This window comes from Delphinus delphis, chromosome 13 (genome assembly GCF_949987515.2).
Source record: "Delphinus delphis chromosome 13, mDelDel1.2, whole genome shotgun sequence".
Classification (NCBI taxonomy): domain Eukaryota; kingdom Metazoa; phylum Chordata; class Mammalia; order Artiodactyla; family Delphinidae; genus Delphinus; species Delphinus delphis.
The window spans coordinates 88,847,176-88,867,616 of record NC_082695.1 but is presented as its reverse complement, the minus strand read 5'-3'; the positions used below and the strand labels follow the sequence as shown (position 1 = coordinate 88,867,616).

The 20,441-nt window shown below is 41.8% G+C and overlaps 1 protein-coding gene across 2 annotated transcripts in view; it reads right to left on the bottom strand.

The window, feature by feature from the left end:
• The window catches only part of ADNP2 (ADNP homeobox 2), a 35,095-nt gene extending 15,224 nt beyond the window's left edge, over positions 1-19,871 (bottom strand). Inside the window, exons 1-3 of one of the 2 annotated variants that reach the window (XM_069541338.1) lie at positions 19,816-19,871; positions 12,081-12,201; positions 1,768-1,857 (exon numbers count right to left, since the gene is read on the bottom strand). In XM_069541338.1, coding sequence (XP_069397439.1) covers positions 1,768-1,857; positions 12,081-12,201; positions 19,816-19,871 — 267 coding nt within the window. Of the gene's footprint in view, positions 1-1,767; positions 1,858-12,080; positions 12,753-19,815 lie in introns of those variants that run through there. The other variant, XR_011246703.1, reaches the window with a different exon arrangement.
• Between the last annotated feature and the right edge of the window lie 570 nt (positions 19,872-20,441).

The window sequence follows — 20,441 nt, the reverse complement described above, 5'->3', positions numbered from 1 at the left end:
TAAGTCCATAAGCACAAAATCCCTGACAAAATGTTCAGAGAAAAACTTGTATGTGAAAGTTCTAGGACAGTGACCAATCAGAAACAATTTGAGCGTGAGACCTTGGTTCACTGTAACAGAGTTAGAAAAAATAACCAAGGAGAGAAGCAGAAAAGAAGGGGAGTCAGGTGTTCTGGGTGCTGGTGGAAATCCTGTCCCTGTGATAGTCCCTGTCTCTCTGTCAGCCTAAGGCCTCGTCCTCAGGTCCCACAACAGCTGGGCTCCATCACCTGATATAACCTGAGCGTCTCAGTCCCAAACCCAAAAGTCCAACACATCTCACTTCTGTGCAGCATGAGCCACATAATCCAGCAGGGTCACGCTTTTCTGCTATGGTGCCCGAAACTGTCTCTGTTCACATATCCTATTACCCAGAGACAAATTAAAGCAAGAAGCTACCTACGGCACAGAGAGGGGTAAGGTACTAAAACGAGCAGACAACACAGCCTCCACCACGCCAGGCAACAGTGGTTTATTGGTTTTTTTTCTCAATATGGTACCTACTTAACAAATTCAATCTCCACTCTTTCATATGGTTATTTAACTTTTTATGCTAGGCCCTATTCACCCGAACAAAAACATAAACTCCCTGAGGAAAAGAACCCTAACTTTCACCTCTTTGTATCAAGCACTCAAAGTTTTACCTAGTTTGTAACAGGAATTCAAAATATGTTTATTGATGAAAAGCATAAATTATAAATTATGTTGCATGTTATGTTACAGAATCTTTTAAGAATTCGGATGAGAAAAATCAGGGAGGCCCAAGAAAATATTCACAAAGCCAAGGTCTTCAAAACAAGGCATATTTGAATAGCTATGAGCTGTTCTGAGCAGAATAACCAAATCAAAGCAGTTTCAAGGAACCCTGTATCTGTGGGTAGAGAGGGGAGTTTCGGGTTAAGGAGGATAAGAGACACAAAACAGGGCAGAAAGCAGGACTCAGGAGGACAAGGTGACAACGGAAATTTTTTTAAGTAAAATTCTGACGGAGAAATGACTCACTGGCTACAGGAATTTGTTGTTAAAGCCAGAATTCCCAAGGTCAACACGGTCTGGCCAAATGGGGTGGGGGAGCGGTGAGGGGAGGCAGTGACATCATATCTGGGACGCACGATCTGGCCAAATGGGGGTGGGGAGCGGTGAGGGGAGGCAGTGACGTCATATCTGGGACGTGCTGGTTTGACGCTGATGAAGGTGCTATAGGTCCAGTGGCTGGGGGGCAGGAAGGGTGTTCCAGAAGAAAACACTTTAAGAAGGAGAATTCAGCGGTATGTCACATATTTTAGCTCGAATCTGCCTAAGTGTGAGGCTTCAAATTATTATAAACTGTGTTCCTCGATTCAAACTCCATATTCTTATTTTAATTTTTGAAACCAGGATGTACCTTCATTACATATAAAGTCATGACATTTCTTTTTACTGAGAATAGTTATATAAATCAGAAGCCCTTCTTACATCAGAGACATATAATAATCAAGGACAAATAATAGTTTCACTACATCACTTTACCAACTTGATAGGCGGAAAACTCTCAAAGCATCAATAATCCTATATCACAAAACGTTTAACTTTGTTTTTCTTTCTACTTCCCTGAATATTTACACTACACCTCCTCCTCCTCCCATTCATTCATCTGCAACCCCAAAACATATGATGTTCCTCAGAACTAAATTGACACTTACCCCCAAGTTCTTAGGAAACATGAAAATCAAAAATGAAAATACATACCACTTTCTTTCCAGAAGGTTCCCAGAGAGAAATATCTCCCCATGATGTGTTATAAAAGTACTTCTCTCCTGGATCAAAGCCTTTCAGGTCCTTTTAAAAAGGGAGAAAAAGAGAGATTATTACATAATTTCAGAAGATAAAGAAATATTTAATTAGAACCTGATGGGATTACTTGGCACCTAAGAAATCTACTTGGGAAGAGTGAAATGAAAATGCAGCCCAGGGCAAGTTGTGACAGAGTTCCCATCAAGTTGGAGACCTGGGGAAAATGTTGAAATAATCCAAGTTAATATTACAGTTTTTGTACCTCAGCAGCGGCCTTTTAATTTATACCAAGTACTTACTGAGTTTACACTTGAATAATAAATGAATATGTCTTCCGAGTTTTTACAGTGTCTTAAATTCAATGCACATTTTTTTCTTCCTTTCCCATCCTTTCTTGATTGTAGTTCATTAAACCATCCTATCACAGAGCTGATTTCCTTCCTGGCCGTACTTGTTAGGGTGCTGGATTTTTTTCCATGTATTTAGTCTTCCGTAAATTCAAAAATATATATAAATATATATATGTATTTTTTAAAGTTACAGTTTTATAAGAAATAAACAGATGAGATTTCCACAAGTAAGTTTTGAAAGACAGAAACTGCATGAGCAGACACTGTCTTCCATCAGCGCGAGCACCACGGAGAAGAGTGTCAGGGTGGGGAGTGACGTAGGGGCTCAAGTGTGTGGCTAACAACACCACAGGGACGGCAAGACGGAAAGGGACGTGACTCTGAGACACTAAAGCCAGATGCAGCAGGGTTCAGACTGAATTCCGCTTCAAAGAGACAGAGTGTGAAAAATATCTGGGGGCAACTGGAGAAATCTGAATGTGGACTGGGTATTAGATAGGATGAACATTTGATGACACAGAAAGATGAAGGTAACTGAAAAAGCATGCAATAAAAAGAGTGACCGCTATGAGCTCACTGTGGCAAATACTACACGCATTTATACGTTTACACACAAAGAGAAAGCTAAATCTCTGAACGGTAGGTACGTGGCATTTAATATTTCTATTTTCTAAAGAAATGATAACCTGTACTTTCTAACTTTCACAGTATATATTACTGGGTTTTTTTAATAATTAAAGACTATTTTAATATAAAATAAAGAATTAGTTAAGCCAGAGAATGACAATTAATATCACATCTGCCTTGGACTATACCTAGGCTAATACATTGCTACCAGGTCAATTCAGAACTAGAGAAAAGTGCAAATTATTACAAGGATTTAAATTGGATATGGGGCTTCCCTGGTGGCACAGTGGTTGAGAGTCCGCCTGCCGATGCAGGGGACACGGGTTCGTGCCCCAGTCCGGGAAGATCCCACATGCCGTGGAGCGGCTGGGCCCGTGAGCCATGGCCGCTGAGCCTGCGCATCCGGAGCCTGTGCTCCTCAACGGGAAAGGCCACAACGGTGAGAAGCCCGCGTACCGCAAAAAAAAATAAAATAAAAAGAAATTGGATAGAACACTGCTTTTATTGTGAGGTTTGTAACATATATAGAGGTAAAATATATGACAACAATAGCACAAAGGCTGGAAGGGGAAATGAAAGCATGCTGCTGTATACTATATGTGAAGCAGTATTATATGAGGAAGGTACCCACAAAGTATAGCTAATAAGCCAGAAATGGAGATAATATGTAATCATAAAAATATTCATCCAAACGAAAGCAGAAAAAGAATAAAAAGAACAAAGAACAGATAAGATAGGTAAAAACAAACAGTGAGATGGGAGATTTAAACCCAATCATGTCAACAATCACATTAAATAACAGGGGCTGGTAAACTGTTTCTGTAAAGAGTCAGATGATAAATATTTAAGGCTTTGACAGCCATGCAGTCTCTGTTTGATACAACTACTCAATCCCACCATTGTGCACAAAAGCAGCCACAGACAATATGTAAACACTAATAAGCATGGCTGTATTCCAAGAAAGTTTATTTACAAAATGGGCAGCAAGCCAGATTTGGCCCATGGGCCATAGTTTGCCTACCTCTGGTCTAAACACTCAAATAAGAGGTAGAGAATGTCATATTGGGTTAAAAACCACGATCCAATTATATGCTGTCTACGAAAGTCTCACTTCAAATACAAAAACAGCAAATTTATCAATGCCTGCAACTTTCTTTGAAATGCATCAAAAAATAAGATAAAATGATGAGTGTAGATATATATTCATGTTAATTTTGTAGACTTTACGTGGTAGGTACATGGGTTTTCACAGTACAAGCCTTTCAGTATCTCTGTAGGCTTAAATTTTTCATAAGAAAATACTGGAAAAGGAAGAGGGAAGCAGTAATGTTCTATGACAGGCGATGAGAAGGGTTTAAAGGAAAGAGTGCTTTCCATTGTCAGATGCAGGAAAAAAAGAGCTAGTAAGAAAAAAACCACAATCATTAGGAAATAAATGGATTAAGAATATTTCAATATATTTTTGTACATAAGATGTAGAAACATAGGTTAACACATTTTTAAAAATCTGTTTGTACATATATAGATCTCAGAAGATTGACATGGGGTGGGTTCAGTGCACTCTTTTCGTTTAAGCTTCCCTAATTTAGATGCAGCAACCCCAAATTTGTAAACATTGGTTGAAATGTTCTCATCTAATCTGTAACTTGATGCAAAGAAGTGCACTAGTTGCCTCAGAAATGGCAGCTCTGAGCAGAACAGCACAGAAAGGAACGTGGTGCAGTGCAGTGAGAAGCAAGAGCTAGAGTAGTCAAGCTTTTGCACCAAAGGCAAGACTGGGAGGAAAAAAAGGCTTACAAGGTAATAACCCACAAGGTGACAAAAAGGCGAAAATGGTCATGGATCCAAACTTCTACTAGACAGTCAACATTAATTCCTTCTATCTCTAACTCCCTCAATAAATCTGATAGATACTTTGACACTCTAACCTAGGGACCTTCTTTTTTTAATCCCCTTTTTCCCTACCGCTTCTTCAAAGCTTTCTGGCCTCCATGTGACAGTATTTGTATCTCTGATAGCTGTTAATTGAGAAAACAGAGGATGACAAAAGCTGATAGGAAGAGTAATACTTTTAAATAAATTTGGATAATATTAATCACCTCAGTATCTATGAACATTTGATATATAACAGTAATTTAATGGGAGAGACTACTTTCAATTCTCAGACAATGCTTCATTTGAATTTGCAGCCACCAGAGAGATTGTAGTACTCCCTAATAACTTCATGATTCCTCAAGGGTCCACATCATACATTAGAAATCTCTCCTCTAAGCAACACACACATCATACACAGAAAGAACATCCAATGTCTCTTCCACTTTCCCACTGATTACATGTGTTTTTTTGTTTTTTTTTAATCAAGCAACCCAGTACTAGTTTCCTCTACACTTTAATGAGATTCAAGGGATGGGCCTGCCTAACGAGGCTGACCAAGCAATGAAAAGGATGGTCAGGACCGATCCCTGATGTGGGTCCAGCACACTCAAGACATGCCACATACTCTCCTAGCGCGAGTTCTGAAAAAAACTTCTTTTAGGGTTTTACATGGGGAAACCTGAGTAAAATAATGAAGGTAATCGAAAACACACTAAGGGCAAGTGCAGAAGAAACTAACACACCATTGTAAAGCAATTATACTCCAATAAAGATGTTAAAAAAAAAAAAAAGAACAGAGTTGGAGAGCTCACACTTCCCAATTTCAAAACTTACCACAAAACTAGGGTAATCAAAAGTGTAATACTAACATAAGGATAGACATAAAGATTAATGGACTAGAATTGAGAGTTCAGAAATAAATCCATGCACCTATGGCCAAATCATTTTCTACAAGGCCGCCAAGTCCATTCAATGTGGGAAAAATTAGTCAAATAAATGGCACTGGGACAACTGGATTTCCACATGCAAAAGAATAAAGTTAGACCCCTATATCACACCATATACAAAATTAATTCAAAACGGATCAAAACCTAAACAAAAAGAACTACAACCATAAAACTCTTAGAAAAAAACAAAGGAGAAAATCTTCTTGGCTTGAATTTGGCAATGGATTCTTAGATACTACATAGAAAGCACTGCAAACACAAAAATAAATTGGACCGGGCTTCCCTGGTGGCGCAGTGGCTGAGAGTCCGCCTGCCGATGCAGGGGACACAGGTTCGTGCCCCGGTCAGGGAAGATCCCACATGCCGCAGAGCGGCTGGGCCCGTGAGCCATGGTCGCCTGAGCCTGCACGTCCGGAACCTGTGCTCCGCAACGGGAGAGGCCACAACAGTGAGAAGCCCAGGTACCACAAAATAAATAAATAAATAAACAAATAAATTGGGCCTCATCAAAATTTAAAACTTTTGTGCATCAAGATATTATCAAGAAAGTAAAAATGGGAGGAAATATCTACAAAACATATCTAATAACGGTTTAATATCCAGAATACATAAAAAACTACAACTCAACAACAAAAAGACAAACAATCCAATTTAAAAATGGGCAAAAAAGTACAATAGGCACATGAAAAGATGCTCAACATCATTAGTGGCCACAATGGCGAGGGAGGGAGAGAAAGAGGGAGAGACTGAAAGAGAGAACAAATGTTAGCAAGGCTGTGGGTAAACTGGACCCCTCATGCCTGGCTGGTGGCAACTGAAAAAGGTGCAGCCACTGTGGAAACAGTTAGGTGGTTCCTCAAAAAGCTAAACAATTATTACATGACCCAGCATTTCTCTGAGGTATATACCCCAAAACTGAAACAGGGACTCAAACAGATATCTGTGAGGCAAAGTTCACCACAGCATTATTCACAACTGCCAAAAGATGGAATCAACCTGCGTGTATCAACAGATGAACTGATAAAATGTGGTATATGTCTACATAATGGAATATTACTTAGCCATAAAAAGGAGTTAAGATTTTGACACATGCCACATTGAAAACATTAAGCTAGTGAAATAAACCAGTCACAAAAGGACCAATACTGCATGATTCCACTCACATGAAATATTTTTAATAGGCAAATCTATAGAGACATAAAGTAGATTAGAGGTTATCAGAGGCTGGGGTGGGACATGGGGAGTTACTACTTCAAGGTTACTGAGTTTGTTTGAGATGATGAAAATCTAGTTGCAAAACAGTGTTAATATCATTAATGCTACTGAACTGTACACTTAAAAATAGCTAAAATGCAGAATTCCTTGGTGGTCCAGTGGTTAAGACTCGGCGCTTTCACTGCCGGGGCCCAGGTTCAATCCCTGGTCAGGGAACTAACATCCCACAAGCCGTGCAGCGTGGCCCAAAAAAAAGGCTAAAATGGCAAATTTTATGTTATATATATCTTACCATAATAAAAAAATTCTATAAATACACTTGGAGGATTTAAGAGAAAAAAGAGGTTAAAATATTTCATTACTTATTTTATACTGATTACATACTGAAATAATATTTTCAACATGAGGTTAAATAACTAAATTTTTTTTTAACTAAATTAAAAAAATAAAGAACTGGGAAAGTTTTCAAAACGACCGATGCAGTTGCACAGAGCCCTGTGCTCAGACAGGCCAGTGCTGGGGTGTAATCCCTGTTGTCAGCATTTTGAAAGTGTTAATAATTTCATCTTTGAATTTATTTTATAAAGTGAAGTCTGATAGGACCGTGGAGCATGTGTCAGGGGCCTGAAGCGTCAGCTCACACGTGGTCCTACCTCCACTGTCCTGGGACAGATTCTGTCCCTGCCCTCAGTCTCCACAACCCTCCAAACTCCCCTCACCCTGCAACCACTCCTAGACTCTTGTCCACCACCTGGGGCAATAACCAAGTTGTCAAGAGGTCCATATTCCCCAGTCGCCCTGGTGGGAGCCAGGCAGACCCGGGGAGAGGAGGAGGAAGGTGGTAACCAGCCCAACCCTGGACTGGCAGCACCAAGGTGTTTGGTAGATAACTTGGGTCCTTGAGCCCACCCTGAATCCAGGCAACAGAAGCATCCTGGCACAGAAGTTGCAATCTCTTGGGAGTCACCCATCTGCTGTGGGTTGGGACAGTGCGCCTATGGGGCCTGTCCATGGCCCTGCATTTTCGTTTTGCACAGTGTCCTCCAAATTATGTAGGTAGCCTTTAATTGAACTGATCAAATGTTAACTTTTTTTTGAGTATCTTGATCTAATTTATTTTATTTTATTTTATTTTATTTTGCGGTACGCGGGCCTCTCACTGCTGTGGCCTCTCCCGTTGCGGAGCACAGGCTCCAGACGTGCAGGCTCAGCGGCCACGGCTTACGGGCCCAGCCGCTCTGTGGCGTGTGGGATCCTTCCGGACCGGGGCACGAACCCGCATCCCCTGCATCAGCAGGCGGACTCTCAACCACTGCGCCACCAGGGAAGCCCTATTTTATTTTTTAAATTTTTATTTTATTTATTTTTGGCTGCATTGGGTCTTCATTGCTGCGCGTGGGCTTTCTCTAGTTGCAGTGAGCAGGGGCCACTCTTCGTTGTGGTGGGCAGGCTTCTCATTGCGGTGGCTTCTCTTGTTGTGGAGCATGGGATCTAGGCATGCGGGCTTGTGGCATGAGGGCTCAGTTAGTTGTGGTTCACGGGCTCTAGAGTGCAGGCTCAGGAGTTGTGGCACAGAAGTTAAGTTGCTCTGCGGCATGTGGGATCTTCCTGGACCAGGGCTCGAACCCACGTCCCCTGCTTTGGCAGGCGGATTCTTAACCACTGGGCCACCAGGGAAGCCCCAAATGTTAACTTTTAAAAAAACTCCTCAAGATACTCTAAGGAGTAGCAGGGTTTAGATCTATTTTTAGAAAAGGAGATAAGGTTCTTGGAAGAGCCTATTTCCCCTAAGATTCACTTTTCTCAGCCAGGCTTTTGACAAGAACTGTACAGCCTACGATTTGAGGGCCTAACTCTTAGGATAAGTGGAGTCATATATACCTTGGAAATCAGAGAAGGCAGAGTGATTTCTCACTATGAAATCTGAAATGCTGGCTAAGGAAACGGAAAGGACCACATGGACAGGTGTCCCCAGGGCTGACTCTCTGTAAGCACCCACAGACTTCAGATAAATTCCCTCTTGCTTAACTTAACTTGGTCAGTACTGGTTTTCGTTGCTTGAGACCAAGAGACTCTAAATAATACAATGGATTAAGAATAAATGCATTTGACGTGGAAAGAAGTTCTTCATAGGAGATTCAGAGAAAAGTAAGAACAAAGCTACTAGTATAGTATTTTATAGTTAGATCATGTCCTGTTTCTAAAAATCTGGAAAGATATAACAGTGTTTACCATGGAGATTCTGGGGTAATGGTTTACAATTGAGTCATTTTTTTCCTCTAAGTTTGTGTATATTTTCTAATTTTTCTATAATGAACTTCTACATTGCTTGAATTTTCAAAAATTTTGCAAACTATAGGACCGACTACAAATTAATAAAACAAAAATTTTCCCCCAAAAGAAATAGTAAAATTTAACCCAATAGTTAATTAACAATCCTGGTACGCCATTCAAACCTCTTACTTTTCTCTTGTGAAGTATGTATGTTTCTGTGTCACTATAGTCTTGGAAAGAAAAAGTAAACAGTCCTGAACAAATTCAGATGAGTAAACAATTCTTAGGCTGACTGAGGAAGCAAGTTAGTGAGGAATGTCCAGTTTTACGCCATGTCAAAAACAAAGGACTCCAGGATGAAAAATTTTAGTTGTTTCTGGCATTTTACCTAAAAATAAAACTAATTCTGTAAAAATTCCATTTAAAAAGTAAATTCACATTAAAGGAGACTAAAGAGAGATGACAACCAAAGGCAATACCTGACCCTAAATTGGGTCCACCACTGACAGGGGGAAAAAATGCTATAAATGATTAGACAAAAATGTCATATCCATGTTAAATTTACCTAAGTTCATAACTTAGGTAATATAAGAGACTGTGGCATCCTGTGGCAATATAAGAGACTAATCTTATTCTTAGAAAACACACACTTTAAGTATTTAGGTAATAAGGGTCATGAGATAAGCAACCTACTTAAGTGGCTCAGGGAAAAATACTACACACACGGCACAGGCAAGAGTGTGCAAATATTAAAGCAAATGGGAGAGAATGTTAACAACTGGTAAGTCTGGGTAAAGGGTAATGAGTGTTCGCTGTACTATTTTTATTCTTGTAACTATTCTGTAAGTTTGAATTATTATTTCCAAATAGAACAGTTTTTTAAAAAACTGAATTTACTTAGCCTAGTGTGATGGGGATTAATCAACTGGGTTGTGATTCTAAATTCCATGTTCCTGAAATATTCTTTCTAATTCCACTGGAGAATCCTACCCTATCTTTAAAAACATGGGTACTTCCCTGGCGGTCCAGTGGTTAAGACTCTGTGCTTCTATCGCAGGGGGCACAGGTTCTATCCCTGGCTGGGGAACTAATGTCCCTCATGCCATGCGGCACGGCCAAAAATAAATAAATAAATACACAAATAAAAACAAACAAAAAACAGTTCAAATCTCATCTCCTCCATAAAGGCTGTTCTAGCCTCCTCAGCTAGAAGTGATCTGTCTGTTTCTCACTATGACTGTTTCAAGTTAGTCTCAGCTCCTGCTAGACTGTCAACCCCTTTCAAGGGTAAGTATCCTGACTAATTCTCTACATTCCTTGGAACGAGGACACCGAGGCCCAAAGAGTCACAGATGTGCCCAAGGCCACACCGCTAGCTGCTAGCCAGGACTAAAGTGAAAGCCACGCCTTCATCCCCCAAATATTCCAAAGAGAGTTTCAGTCTGTTACTGAAGGCACTGCTATACCTTCAGGGCACATTTTTTGAGCATCCACTGTGTGCCAGGCACCATTCCAAAAATTTTCTCATACATTATCATTTGAAATTTCCTCAGTCTATATATATTGTGCTCTTAGCTTGTTATTTTTATATTCTCTGCAAATATTACTTAAACTCACATACTTATCTATTATTAATGGACTATGTGTCCACTATCTACCTTCTCAAACCTGTCTCCAAAAGATTATCCTGCCTTCTTCCTCATGCATAAAATATGACTTACAGACAGAGCTGCAGGAACAATGACCATGCTCTCACTTTAAGACTGTTCTTGAACAACAGTGTCTAAGAGCTTCCAATTCAGTATCTCCTCCGACCTTTTATTTCCAAATAAACTTTCAGGCACAGTCTGTTATTGAAAGTACTTCTCTACTTGGGTTTTACTTTCATTCATTCACTCGAAAAATATTTGTTAAAAAAAATATATATGTTAAGCATGTACAGGTAATAGAGTGGATAACAAAACAATGTGGTCCATGCCTTCTTACATTCAAGTGAGGGATACAGATAAACAAATAACATCAGGTATTGCAGGAGCTCTGAAGAAAGAACAGGTAAGATAACAAAGTGAAAAGGGCAGCATTTTAGGGGGAAGATCTCTCTGGGGTGGTAATGTTTGAAGATAACTATTTGAGGTCTACCTTTGAGAAATTTTACTTTAGAGCAAAAATCAATTCTGACCATTAATGAGAATCCTGGTTACGTATTGGTCTTTCAGCATCAGAACACCTGAACACCTTTTTATAAATAAAAGTCAATCTGGTTCAAAGTCTGAGATTTGAAAATTAAGAAACTGAACTCTTCCCAGGCCAATAACACCTTGAATCGAATTCTTCACAAGTCTGAAAAATTCAAAGCAGACACGGTCCCTATTTCAATAGCTATGAATTAAACATGCATAGAATTATAAGTGGCTATAAAGCTACAAAGCAAGCTTTATTTAACAATTTTTATTTCTTTATGCCAGCCATATATTCTCCAGTTATAAGAAAAGATAAAATTATATGAGACCATAATTTATCAATAAAGTGTGTGACTGTGACCTGAATTTTTAAACTTTTGTAAGACTGAAGTATTAAATTCACAAATCAGAAAAAGAAAACAAACAACCCTATCATAAAAGAATGCATCCCCATTTGACGATCACTCTAACAAAATTGAGTTAGTTTTCTTCTGATAAAATAATTTATGTAATTCAAGACACTCCCCTCAAAGATCAAAAACAAAAATATGTTGCAACTAATGACTATAAACAGTCTCTCCTAAACGTAACGTTAAAAACTGGAAGAGCCTAAAGTAGCCCACTTTAAGTCAAAGACATGAATAAAAACGAATGCTATTCCCACGCCTCATTTCAAGAGTCGGCAATTTCCATCTTGAGGCATCTTACCCATTCTCCAAAACCTCCCAGTTCAAATCTCACCACCCCCAGTATCTCCAATATTACTGTCTTCTCTTAATCTGTTACTTATGTCTTCTTACCTTCAGCAACTCCTTGCAGCTGTCAAGCCCAATATCCATAAGAATGCTTTTCACCTTTTTCCGTACCTTCCTGATGTTGTCAAGATTCTCCACAGGAATTTGAAACATTTTTGAAATTTTCCTTAAAAGGGAAGAAAACAAAACTGTAATAAGTACATATACACATACACACATAAAATTTTTTAAAACAGGGCTGGTAAAGCAGAGTAATTTTTACTCTGGGACAATCAGATTTCCACATACAAAAGAATGAAGTTGGACTCTTCCCTTATACCATATACAAAAATTAACTCCAAATGGATCATACATGCACATGGTGAAATTTTAAAACTCTCGGAAGAAAACATAGGCATAAATCTTCGTGACCTTGGATTTGGCAATGGATTCTTAGATATGACACCAAAAAGCACTAGCAACAAGAGAAAAAATAGATAAGTTGGACTTCATCAAAATTAAAGACCTACCTGCTTTGAAGGAAACCATCAAAAAAGCAAAGAGAATCCACAAAATGGGAGAAAATATTTGTAAATTTTATTTCTGATAAGAAACTTATATCCAGAATACATAACAATAATTAAAAGGCAAATAAAAAACCCAACTTAAAAATAGGCTAAGGGGACTTCCCTGGTGGCGCAGTGGTTAACAATCTGCCTGCCAATGCAGGGGACATGGGTTCAATCCCTGGTCTGGGAAGATCCCATAAGCCGTGGAGCAACTAAGCCCGTGGGCCACAACTACTGAGCCCATGAGCCACAACTAAAGAGAAGCCCTGGTGCCTCAACGAAAGCTCCCACATGCCTCAACAAAGATCCTGTGTGAGGGAACATTATGCTATGTGAAAGGAGCCAGACACCAAGGACCACATATTATACGATTCAATGTATATGAAGTATCCAGAACAGACAAATCTATAGAGACAGAAAGGAGAATACTGGTTGCTTAAGGCTGAGGTGGACTGGAAGGTGATGGCTAAGGGGAACAGGGTTTCCTTTTGGAATAATGACAATATTCTAAAATCGACTGTGGTGATGTATGCACAACTCTGTGAACCTACTAAAAGCCACTTAGTAAGTACACTTTAAATAGGTGAACTGGGGACTTCCCTGGTGGTCCAGTGGTTAAGACTCCACGCTCCCAATGCCGGGAGCCTGGGTTCGACCCCTGGTCAGGGAACTAGATCCTGCATGCCGCAACTAAAGATCCCGTGTGCCTCAGTGAAGATCCCACGTGCCGCGACTAAGACCCGGCAGAGCCAAATAAATAAATAAATAATTTTTTTAAAAAAAGGTGAAGTGTATGGTATGTAAATTACATCTCCATAAAGCTGTTTTTAAAATACCTGAAAAAGCATAAAATTAAAATAAATCCTGTGGTACTTGACCATGATAAGAGGTATAGCTGTGACCTCATTATTTTTAACACATACATAGATTAAAAATAAATACATTTGTTAATGTGTCTGTGTATATTGTATAGCTCTGTCCACTGCGAGAGCCTGGAAGCAGTTACACACCCCAGTAGCAGTGAGCACTCCTTGGGCCCAAATCTTACTTTTCTTTTCTTTTTTAATTTTATTTATTTACTTATTTTTGGCTGCGTGGGGTCTTTGTTGCTGCGCCCAGGCTTTCTCTAGTTGCGGACAGAAGAGGCTAGTCTTCATTGCAGTATGGGGGCTTCTCATTGCGGCGACTTCTCTTGTTGCAGGGCATGGGCTCAGTAGTTGTGGCACACGGGCTCAGTTGTTGTGGCTCACAGGCTCTAGAGCGCAGGCTCAGTAGTTGTGGCTCATGGGCTTAGTTGCTCCACAGCATGTGGGATCTTCCCAGACCAGGGCTCGAACCCGTGTCCCCTGCATTGGCAGGCAGATTCTTAACCACTGTGCCACCTGGGAAGTCCCTCAAATCTTACTTTCTAAATACCACTTTCCATTAAAAGGAAACAGGGCTCCTTGGAAAAAACGGCTGATTCTAGGGCTGGAGCACATAAAGGACAAGATGAGCCTAGAATGTCTTATGCCAGAAAATAACGAAGTTGCTCAAAGAATGGTGAGACATGTCAAAAGGACTCAAAAGAAGTCAAGCGCTTGAAGAAGTTCCCGCCAGCCAAATGTGGGACAATGTGGGTACCAAATAAGTAATGACAATAACAGATTAATCTGTGGCACTGAATTTTCCAAAGATAGCGTAACAGGATCTCCCATCCCACATGCTTTCCTTAAAATATGTCCTTGACACTCCTCCCAAAAAGTAGGGGCATCTATGCTCCCACCCTTAGAACCTGGGCAGAACTTTCCGGCAACCTCAACCAATAAAGTGTGGCAGAAGTAATGCCATGTGAATTCCAAAGGTAGACCATAAAAATGCCACATGCTTTTGCCTGCCCTCTGGGTACCATTACTCTTGGAATCTAGACTCCTTACTGTAAGAAGTTCAACTAGCCCACATGGAGAGGCTCCACATCAACTAGCAGACACAAGAGTGAAGATGCTCTAGAGCCTGCAGCTGTCCAGTCACCCTGAGCCTTTGAGTCTTTCCAGATGAGGCCCCAGACATTGTGGAATATAAACAAGCCAGCTTCCCTGCTCCCACCTGAACTCCTGACCCGAAGAATTACTGAGTTTTTTTAATAAAATGTTTCATTCTACAAAGTTTTGGGGTGGTTTGGTATTCAGAAATAGTAACCAAAATATAACCCACTAGAATGTAAACTTAAGTCCATGGTAACATAAACAATTTAATAAATTGAAAGTTTAGTGAGGAATGGGATATTTTACATGGTTTCCAAGCATCTCCCCACAAAATACTTGTTAATAACCAAAGGGGAAAGTGTAATTCACAGAAGTCTGGCAGACATTCAGTTAAGAGACACTGTACAAAATATCTAACCTGCAATCTTCAAAAGTGTCCAGATGATACAAGGGCGCACTATTCATAATAGCCAAAATGTGGAAACAATCCAAGTGTCCACCAAATGTTGACTGGATGAACAAAATATGGCATACCCATACCACAAAATAGTATCTGGCAATAAAAGTAACTAGGTACCGATGCACGCTACAACATGAATGAATCTCGAAAACATGACGCTAAGTGAAAGAAGCCAGACGCAAAAGTCCTCATACTGTCTGATTCCATTTACATGAAATGTTCAGAAAAGACAAATCTACAGAGATAGAAGGTAGAGTAGCAGTCGGCTGCGGGTGGGAACGGGTAGTAACTGCTCATGGATAGGTTTTTGGGGAGAGTGCTGGAAATGTTCTAATATTAGATTGCGCTGTTGGTTGCACAGCTCTATAAATTTACTAAAAATCAACTAATTATACACTTAGAAAAAGATCATGGAAGGAAAAACTAAGAACTGTTCCAGATTGAGAGAGACTAAAGATAACTAAATTCAATGCGCAATTCTAACTAGATTCTTTACTATAAATGATGTTATTGGAACAGCTGGCAAAACTTCAATGGAGTCTGAGGATTAGATGGTAATAAATTGATCTCCTGATTTTGATGGTTGTGTTCTGGATATACATGAGAATGTTCTTATTGTAGGAAACAGACAATATTGGGGGTAATGTGGCATCATTTTTGTCAACTTAGTTTCAAATGATTCAGGGGAAGAAGTTCTTTGTACTGTCCTTGCAACTTTCTATAAATCCGAAACTATTTCAAAAACAGTTTTAATGTGCAAGCTATAAAACAAAATCAGTTAAACTCGAGTTAAAGAAATGCCAGGTAAAAACATGAATGCCCATTTGTTATTATCAAAACAGTAACTTAAAGATTCATAATATCCGCTGGTAGTGAGGATAAGTAGAAAAACTGTACTTTCTGCATGTGTACAGGACAACTGGCAGTACCTCCCAAGATCTTAAATAATTTCTGTAAGCCCGCAATTCCGCTTCTATACCCTCTTATAACCCCTCCTCCCTCAAGGATAAGCTTGGTGCCCCTCCGAGGAATTCCCAGAGTGGCCAGTTTATACTTATTTCATTGCACTCACCACACTACGTTGTAATTATCTACTTCTACACCTATTTTCCCTATTGGACTGAACTTCTTCAGGGCAGGAATCATGTTTTCTTTGCACATCTGGGCCTATCACTGAGGTTCAAAATGGAAAGGCTATGGAGGGTTGGTGACTTGGAGTCCAAGACATTCCAAGTGAATAGATCAGCATCAGAAAATGACTGAGGTAAGGTAGTAAAAGTCTGAATATACTGGGCAAAAGGTAAGTAAAACCAAAAAGGTGGACTGGAATAAAACGAGAGATGAGCGGGGCAGGGAGGGTTAACAGTGGGAGGAACTTTTCGTGGGTAATAAAGAAACATGAAGTGTTTGAGAAGCTGATTTGGAACAGACACGCTTTTCAGACAAGTTATCTATGTGAAAAGTATATCTCAGGCTCAGTAGAAAGTGAGCTTGAAGGATCATTTAGCATTTTAGAACTGGGAGATATAAAAATCATAGGAAGTAAAGTTAAAAATAATAAAATTAGGGCTTCCCTGGTGGCGCAGTGGTTGAGAGTCCGCCTGCTGATGCAGGGGACATGGGTTCGTGCCCCGGTGCGGGAGGATCCCACATGCCGCAGAGCGGCTGGGCCCGTGAGCCATGGCCGCTGAGCTTGCGTGTCCGGAGCCTGTGCTCTGCAACGGGAGAGGCCACAGCAGTGAGAGGCCCGCGTACAGCAAAAAAAAAAAAAAAAAAAAAAAAAACTAATAATAAAATTATTAACAATAAAATTCACTGAATTGGGTTCTAGCCTTCAAAAGCATAATTTAACAGAGGAGCTGTCAAGAACCTCGTGGTGGCATTCCTAAATATTAAGCACAAGGTCACTTTCAAGCCCAGACTGGCTTCCTTGGCCAGAGCATGCCTCAACAAAAATCCTTCTTTATGCTTTCCACTCACTTTATCAGACTTGCCGTTATTTCCTCCTTAAAGTCCCACTCTCCTCTCTATCCTTTGGGGTTCTTCTTTCCCCAAAGCTGGTAAATAGAATTGTCCAAGGTTAAGACCACCATCCACATATATCCAAAACAAAAAAGCTGAATTTTTTGCTTGCAAGGAAATCTGGCCTTACAAAGCAAGTGCTGATCTTATCACAGTTTTGAGAAGCAAGGAGTACAGCGATTGGTACACTCTCAGAAGCAGTTTAGGGATTGGCCAATTTTCACAGGATGGTTCCCAAGACTGCTACGGACAGGCCGACCCTCAGGAGGAAGGCACTGAAAAGAGGCTTCCAGTGACTGGGCAAGTTTTAAAGGGCTCGGCAGTTACTTGTTCAAGGCTTGGGAGGAGGGCCAAGGAAGTTTGTCTTCTTCGATTTGGAGAATCGGAGCTTTTTATTCTCAACTGCAAGTGCCCCATTCCCTCATCATCGCTATTGTGGTTCCCCGCCCCCTCCCAAAACAAGTACACAGATCCATTCTTAATTAAAAAAAAAAGTTTCCCCTTTTCAGCAGTTTGCTGTTTTAGGGAAACCAAGTAAAGATAATTAAAAAATAAAACGTAGGTAAATCATAGAAGTTTCATAACCTTAAAACAATTCTTTCAAAATCCTTGGTCTACTGTTGCCAATCACTTTGGGGAACAGAAGGTGACTTTTACCATTATTTCTCCATTCTAAGAGATGCAAGATTTCATAAAGAGGACCTAGTGGATTAATTAACTAGGAAAGAAGTTGTTCAGTGCTTCCATATCTATAGATCCTTTACTGATGCTGTTCTCTATATATTCTTAGTACTCGGTTAAATCTGTATCTTCACCATTAGAAAACAGCAGGCTAATGCAGCTGCACTAATCTATCCACCTCTGTTCATAGTAAATTACCTTTAATTTCACAGTGTGTGGTAGACACGGGATTACCAAAAATTGTGCTGATGTGCACAAGAAAATATTACTTCCCAAAGAGGCACTTAAAGGGTTTCTTTTGTTGCTTTTTAGTATCATGATTATTTAAGAATATTCCATTATTGAAAAAATACACTGCAAAAAAGAAAATCATTCAGGTAATATAATACTTTTTAAAGCCACAGAACTTTCTTTTCAGTTCAGTTCAGTTCTTTTCAGTTCAGTTTCTTTTCAGTTCTAAAAAGATTTCACTTCAGAAGCAACCCCACACAATCATCTCACGAGCAAAAGATTCTGGAGCTGCACTGCCTGAGCTCAAATAAGCTCCACAGCTGACTAGCTGTGTGATCTTCGACAAGTCACTTAATCCTGGGGCCTCAGTTCCTTCTGCACAACCTACTCTGAGAAGCACTTTTCAGAAAGAACAGTTTAATACAAGAAAAGCACTTAGAACTGTGAGTTGCCATTATCTAACTCCAAAAAATCTACATGAAATGTCCCAACTATTGGAATACAGGCTTGTTGTTTTTTTGTTTTTAAGTAACTTTGAAAACACATAATATTCAGGGATTTCCCTGGTGGCGCAGTGGATAAGAATCCGCCTGCCAATGCAGGGGACACGGGTTCGAGCCCTGGTCCGGGAAGATCCCACATGCCGCGGAGCAACTAAGCCTGTGCGCCACAACTACTGAAGCCCGGGAGACACAACTTCTGAAGCCCGCACGCCTAGAGCCCGTGACCCACAACAAGAGAAGCCACTGCAAGAAGAAGCCCACGCACCGCAAGGAAGAGAAGCCCCGGCTCGCCGCAACTAGAGAAAGCCCGCGCGCAGCAACGAAGACCCAACGCAGCCATAAATTAATTAATTAATTTAAAAAAAAACACACACAGTATTTGTACAATGCATGAAAGCAAGATTCAAAGGTCTGGGTTCAAACACAGGAAGACCCCTTCTCAGACTTGCGGCCTTCAGCAAGTCATCATCTTTCAGTCAGTCTCCCCACTTGTTAAACACTGCCCTAACAGGTGTGTGACATCCAGAGAGGCGGCCACGGCAGAAAGCTGGGGCGTGACCCCTCAAAGGGACTTCAACCACAAATTCACCAAAAGCACATCGCAAACCTGGGTTCAAGTTAAAAAGGTGTCCCAGATCTCTGCAGCTAAAAATCTTTTAACAACTCCACCTTCACCTCCCGTCACCGACCTTCAATTCCTAACCCTGAATCCAGCTCTCACGTCCTCACCACTGCTCAGACGGGCGGGTGAGCATCTCCGCCCCACCCTCCAGGCCAGCACCCGTTCCCTTCCTGCACACAGGTCTGTCGCTTCCACGCCTAAAGACCACTGGCTCAACACAGCTGCATCTCCAACCGGAATATCAAAGTTCGTTCAGCTCTAAATAAGTCACGCACGCATTACTTCACTTCCCAGAAGCCGCACTTTTCACGCGGTCCTCTCCCCACAACCTCGACTCCCCGCCCCACCTATCTGGCGAGACCGGGGTACCCGCCGCTGTCTGCCGGCACTTGTCCATCTGCATTGTAAATCACCACACAGAAGAGTCCTTCAGGTCTCAAGAGGCTGCCATCACCCATTCCATTCAATCAGAACGAGTTTTAAGAGCATTCAGGTAAGCCTCCCATTCAAATTCAAAGAAAATACTTTAAATATTTAACTACTTATCATTTTGCAACTGTGTACAGGGTGAACTGGTGGCTACAGGTTTGGACGTTCCAAAGCCAAGTGAGAGGAGAAATTCTGCACCCAGACTGTACGTCAACGCAGGAAGCGACGACATATGAAAAGTTAAAACGTTCATGTCAACAACTGCATGTGGTCAATATTCACACCAAACGCTCAGGGGTGAAGGAACTGGGCTTTGCTACCGGCTGTTCTCTCCTCCTGAGACAGCCGCCACAGCGCAGGCCGGGTGAGCTCGCATCCGCTCGGCCCGCGTCCGCACTCGCTCCGGGCGGCTCCCCGGATCCCCGTCCCGCCGCCCTCCGCACGCCCGGACCTCCCCTGCCGCCGCCCAGTCCCCTTGTCCCCCTCACCCCGGTCCCGTCCCCCCGCCCCGCCCCCCGAACCCCCATCCCCGCCCCCTCCCCACCCCCGGCCCCCACGTGACGCGGAGGAACGACGGGCGCCCTTCTAGCGGCTACCCCGCGCCGGGAGAACGTCGCGGGATTCATGAGGCGGCCCCGGGCCGCGGGGTGTGGGCGGGATGGGGCGGGGCCGCCGCCGGGACTTCGCGGGCCGGGCCGGGCCGGGCCAGGGGCGTCGGCGAGGGCCGGGGTTACCTACCGCTGGGCGACCGCAGCGCCGCCGCGTCCCCCGCCGCTCTCGCCGCGCCCGCTGGGGCCCCGCGCCCGCCCGCCTCAGCCCCGCGCGGCGGGACCCCGGCTCGGCGCGCGCCCACCCCGCGCGACCCCGTCCCCTCCTCCCAGCTCGGCCAGAAAGAGAAAATGGCGCTCGATTGGCCTCCGGAAGTGACGCGCGCCCTCATTTGCAT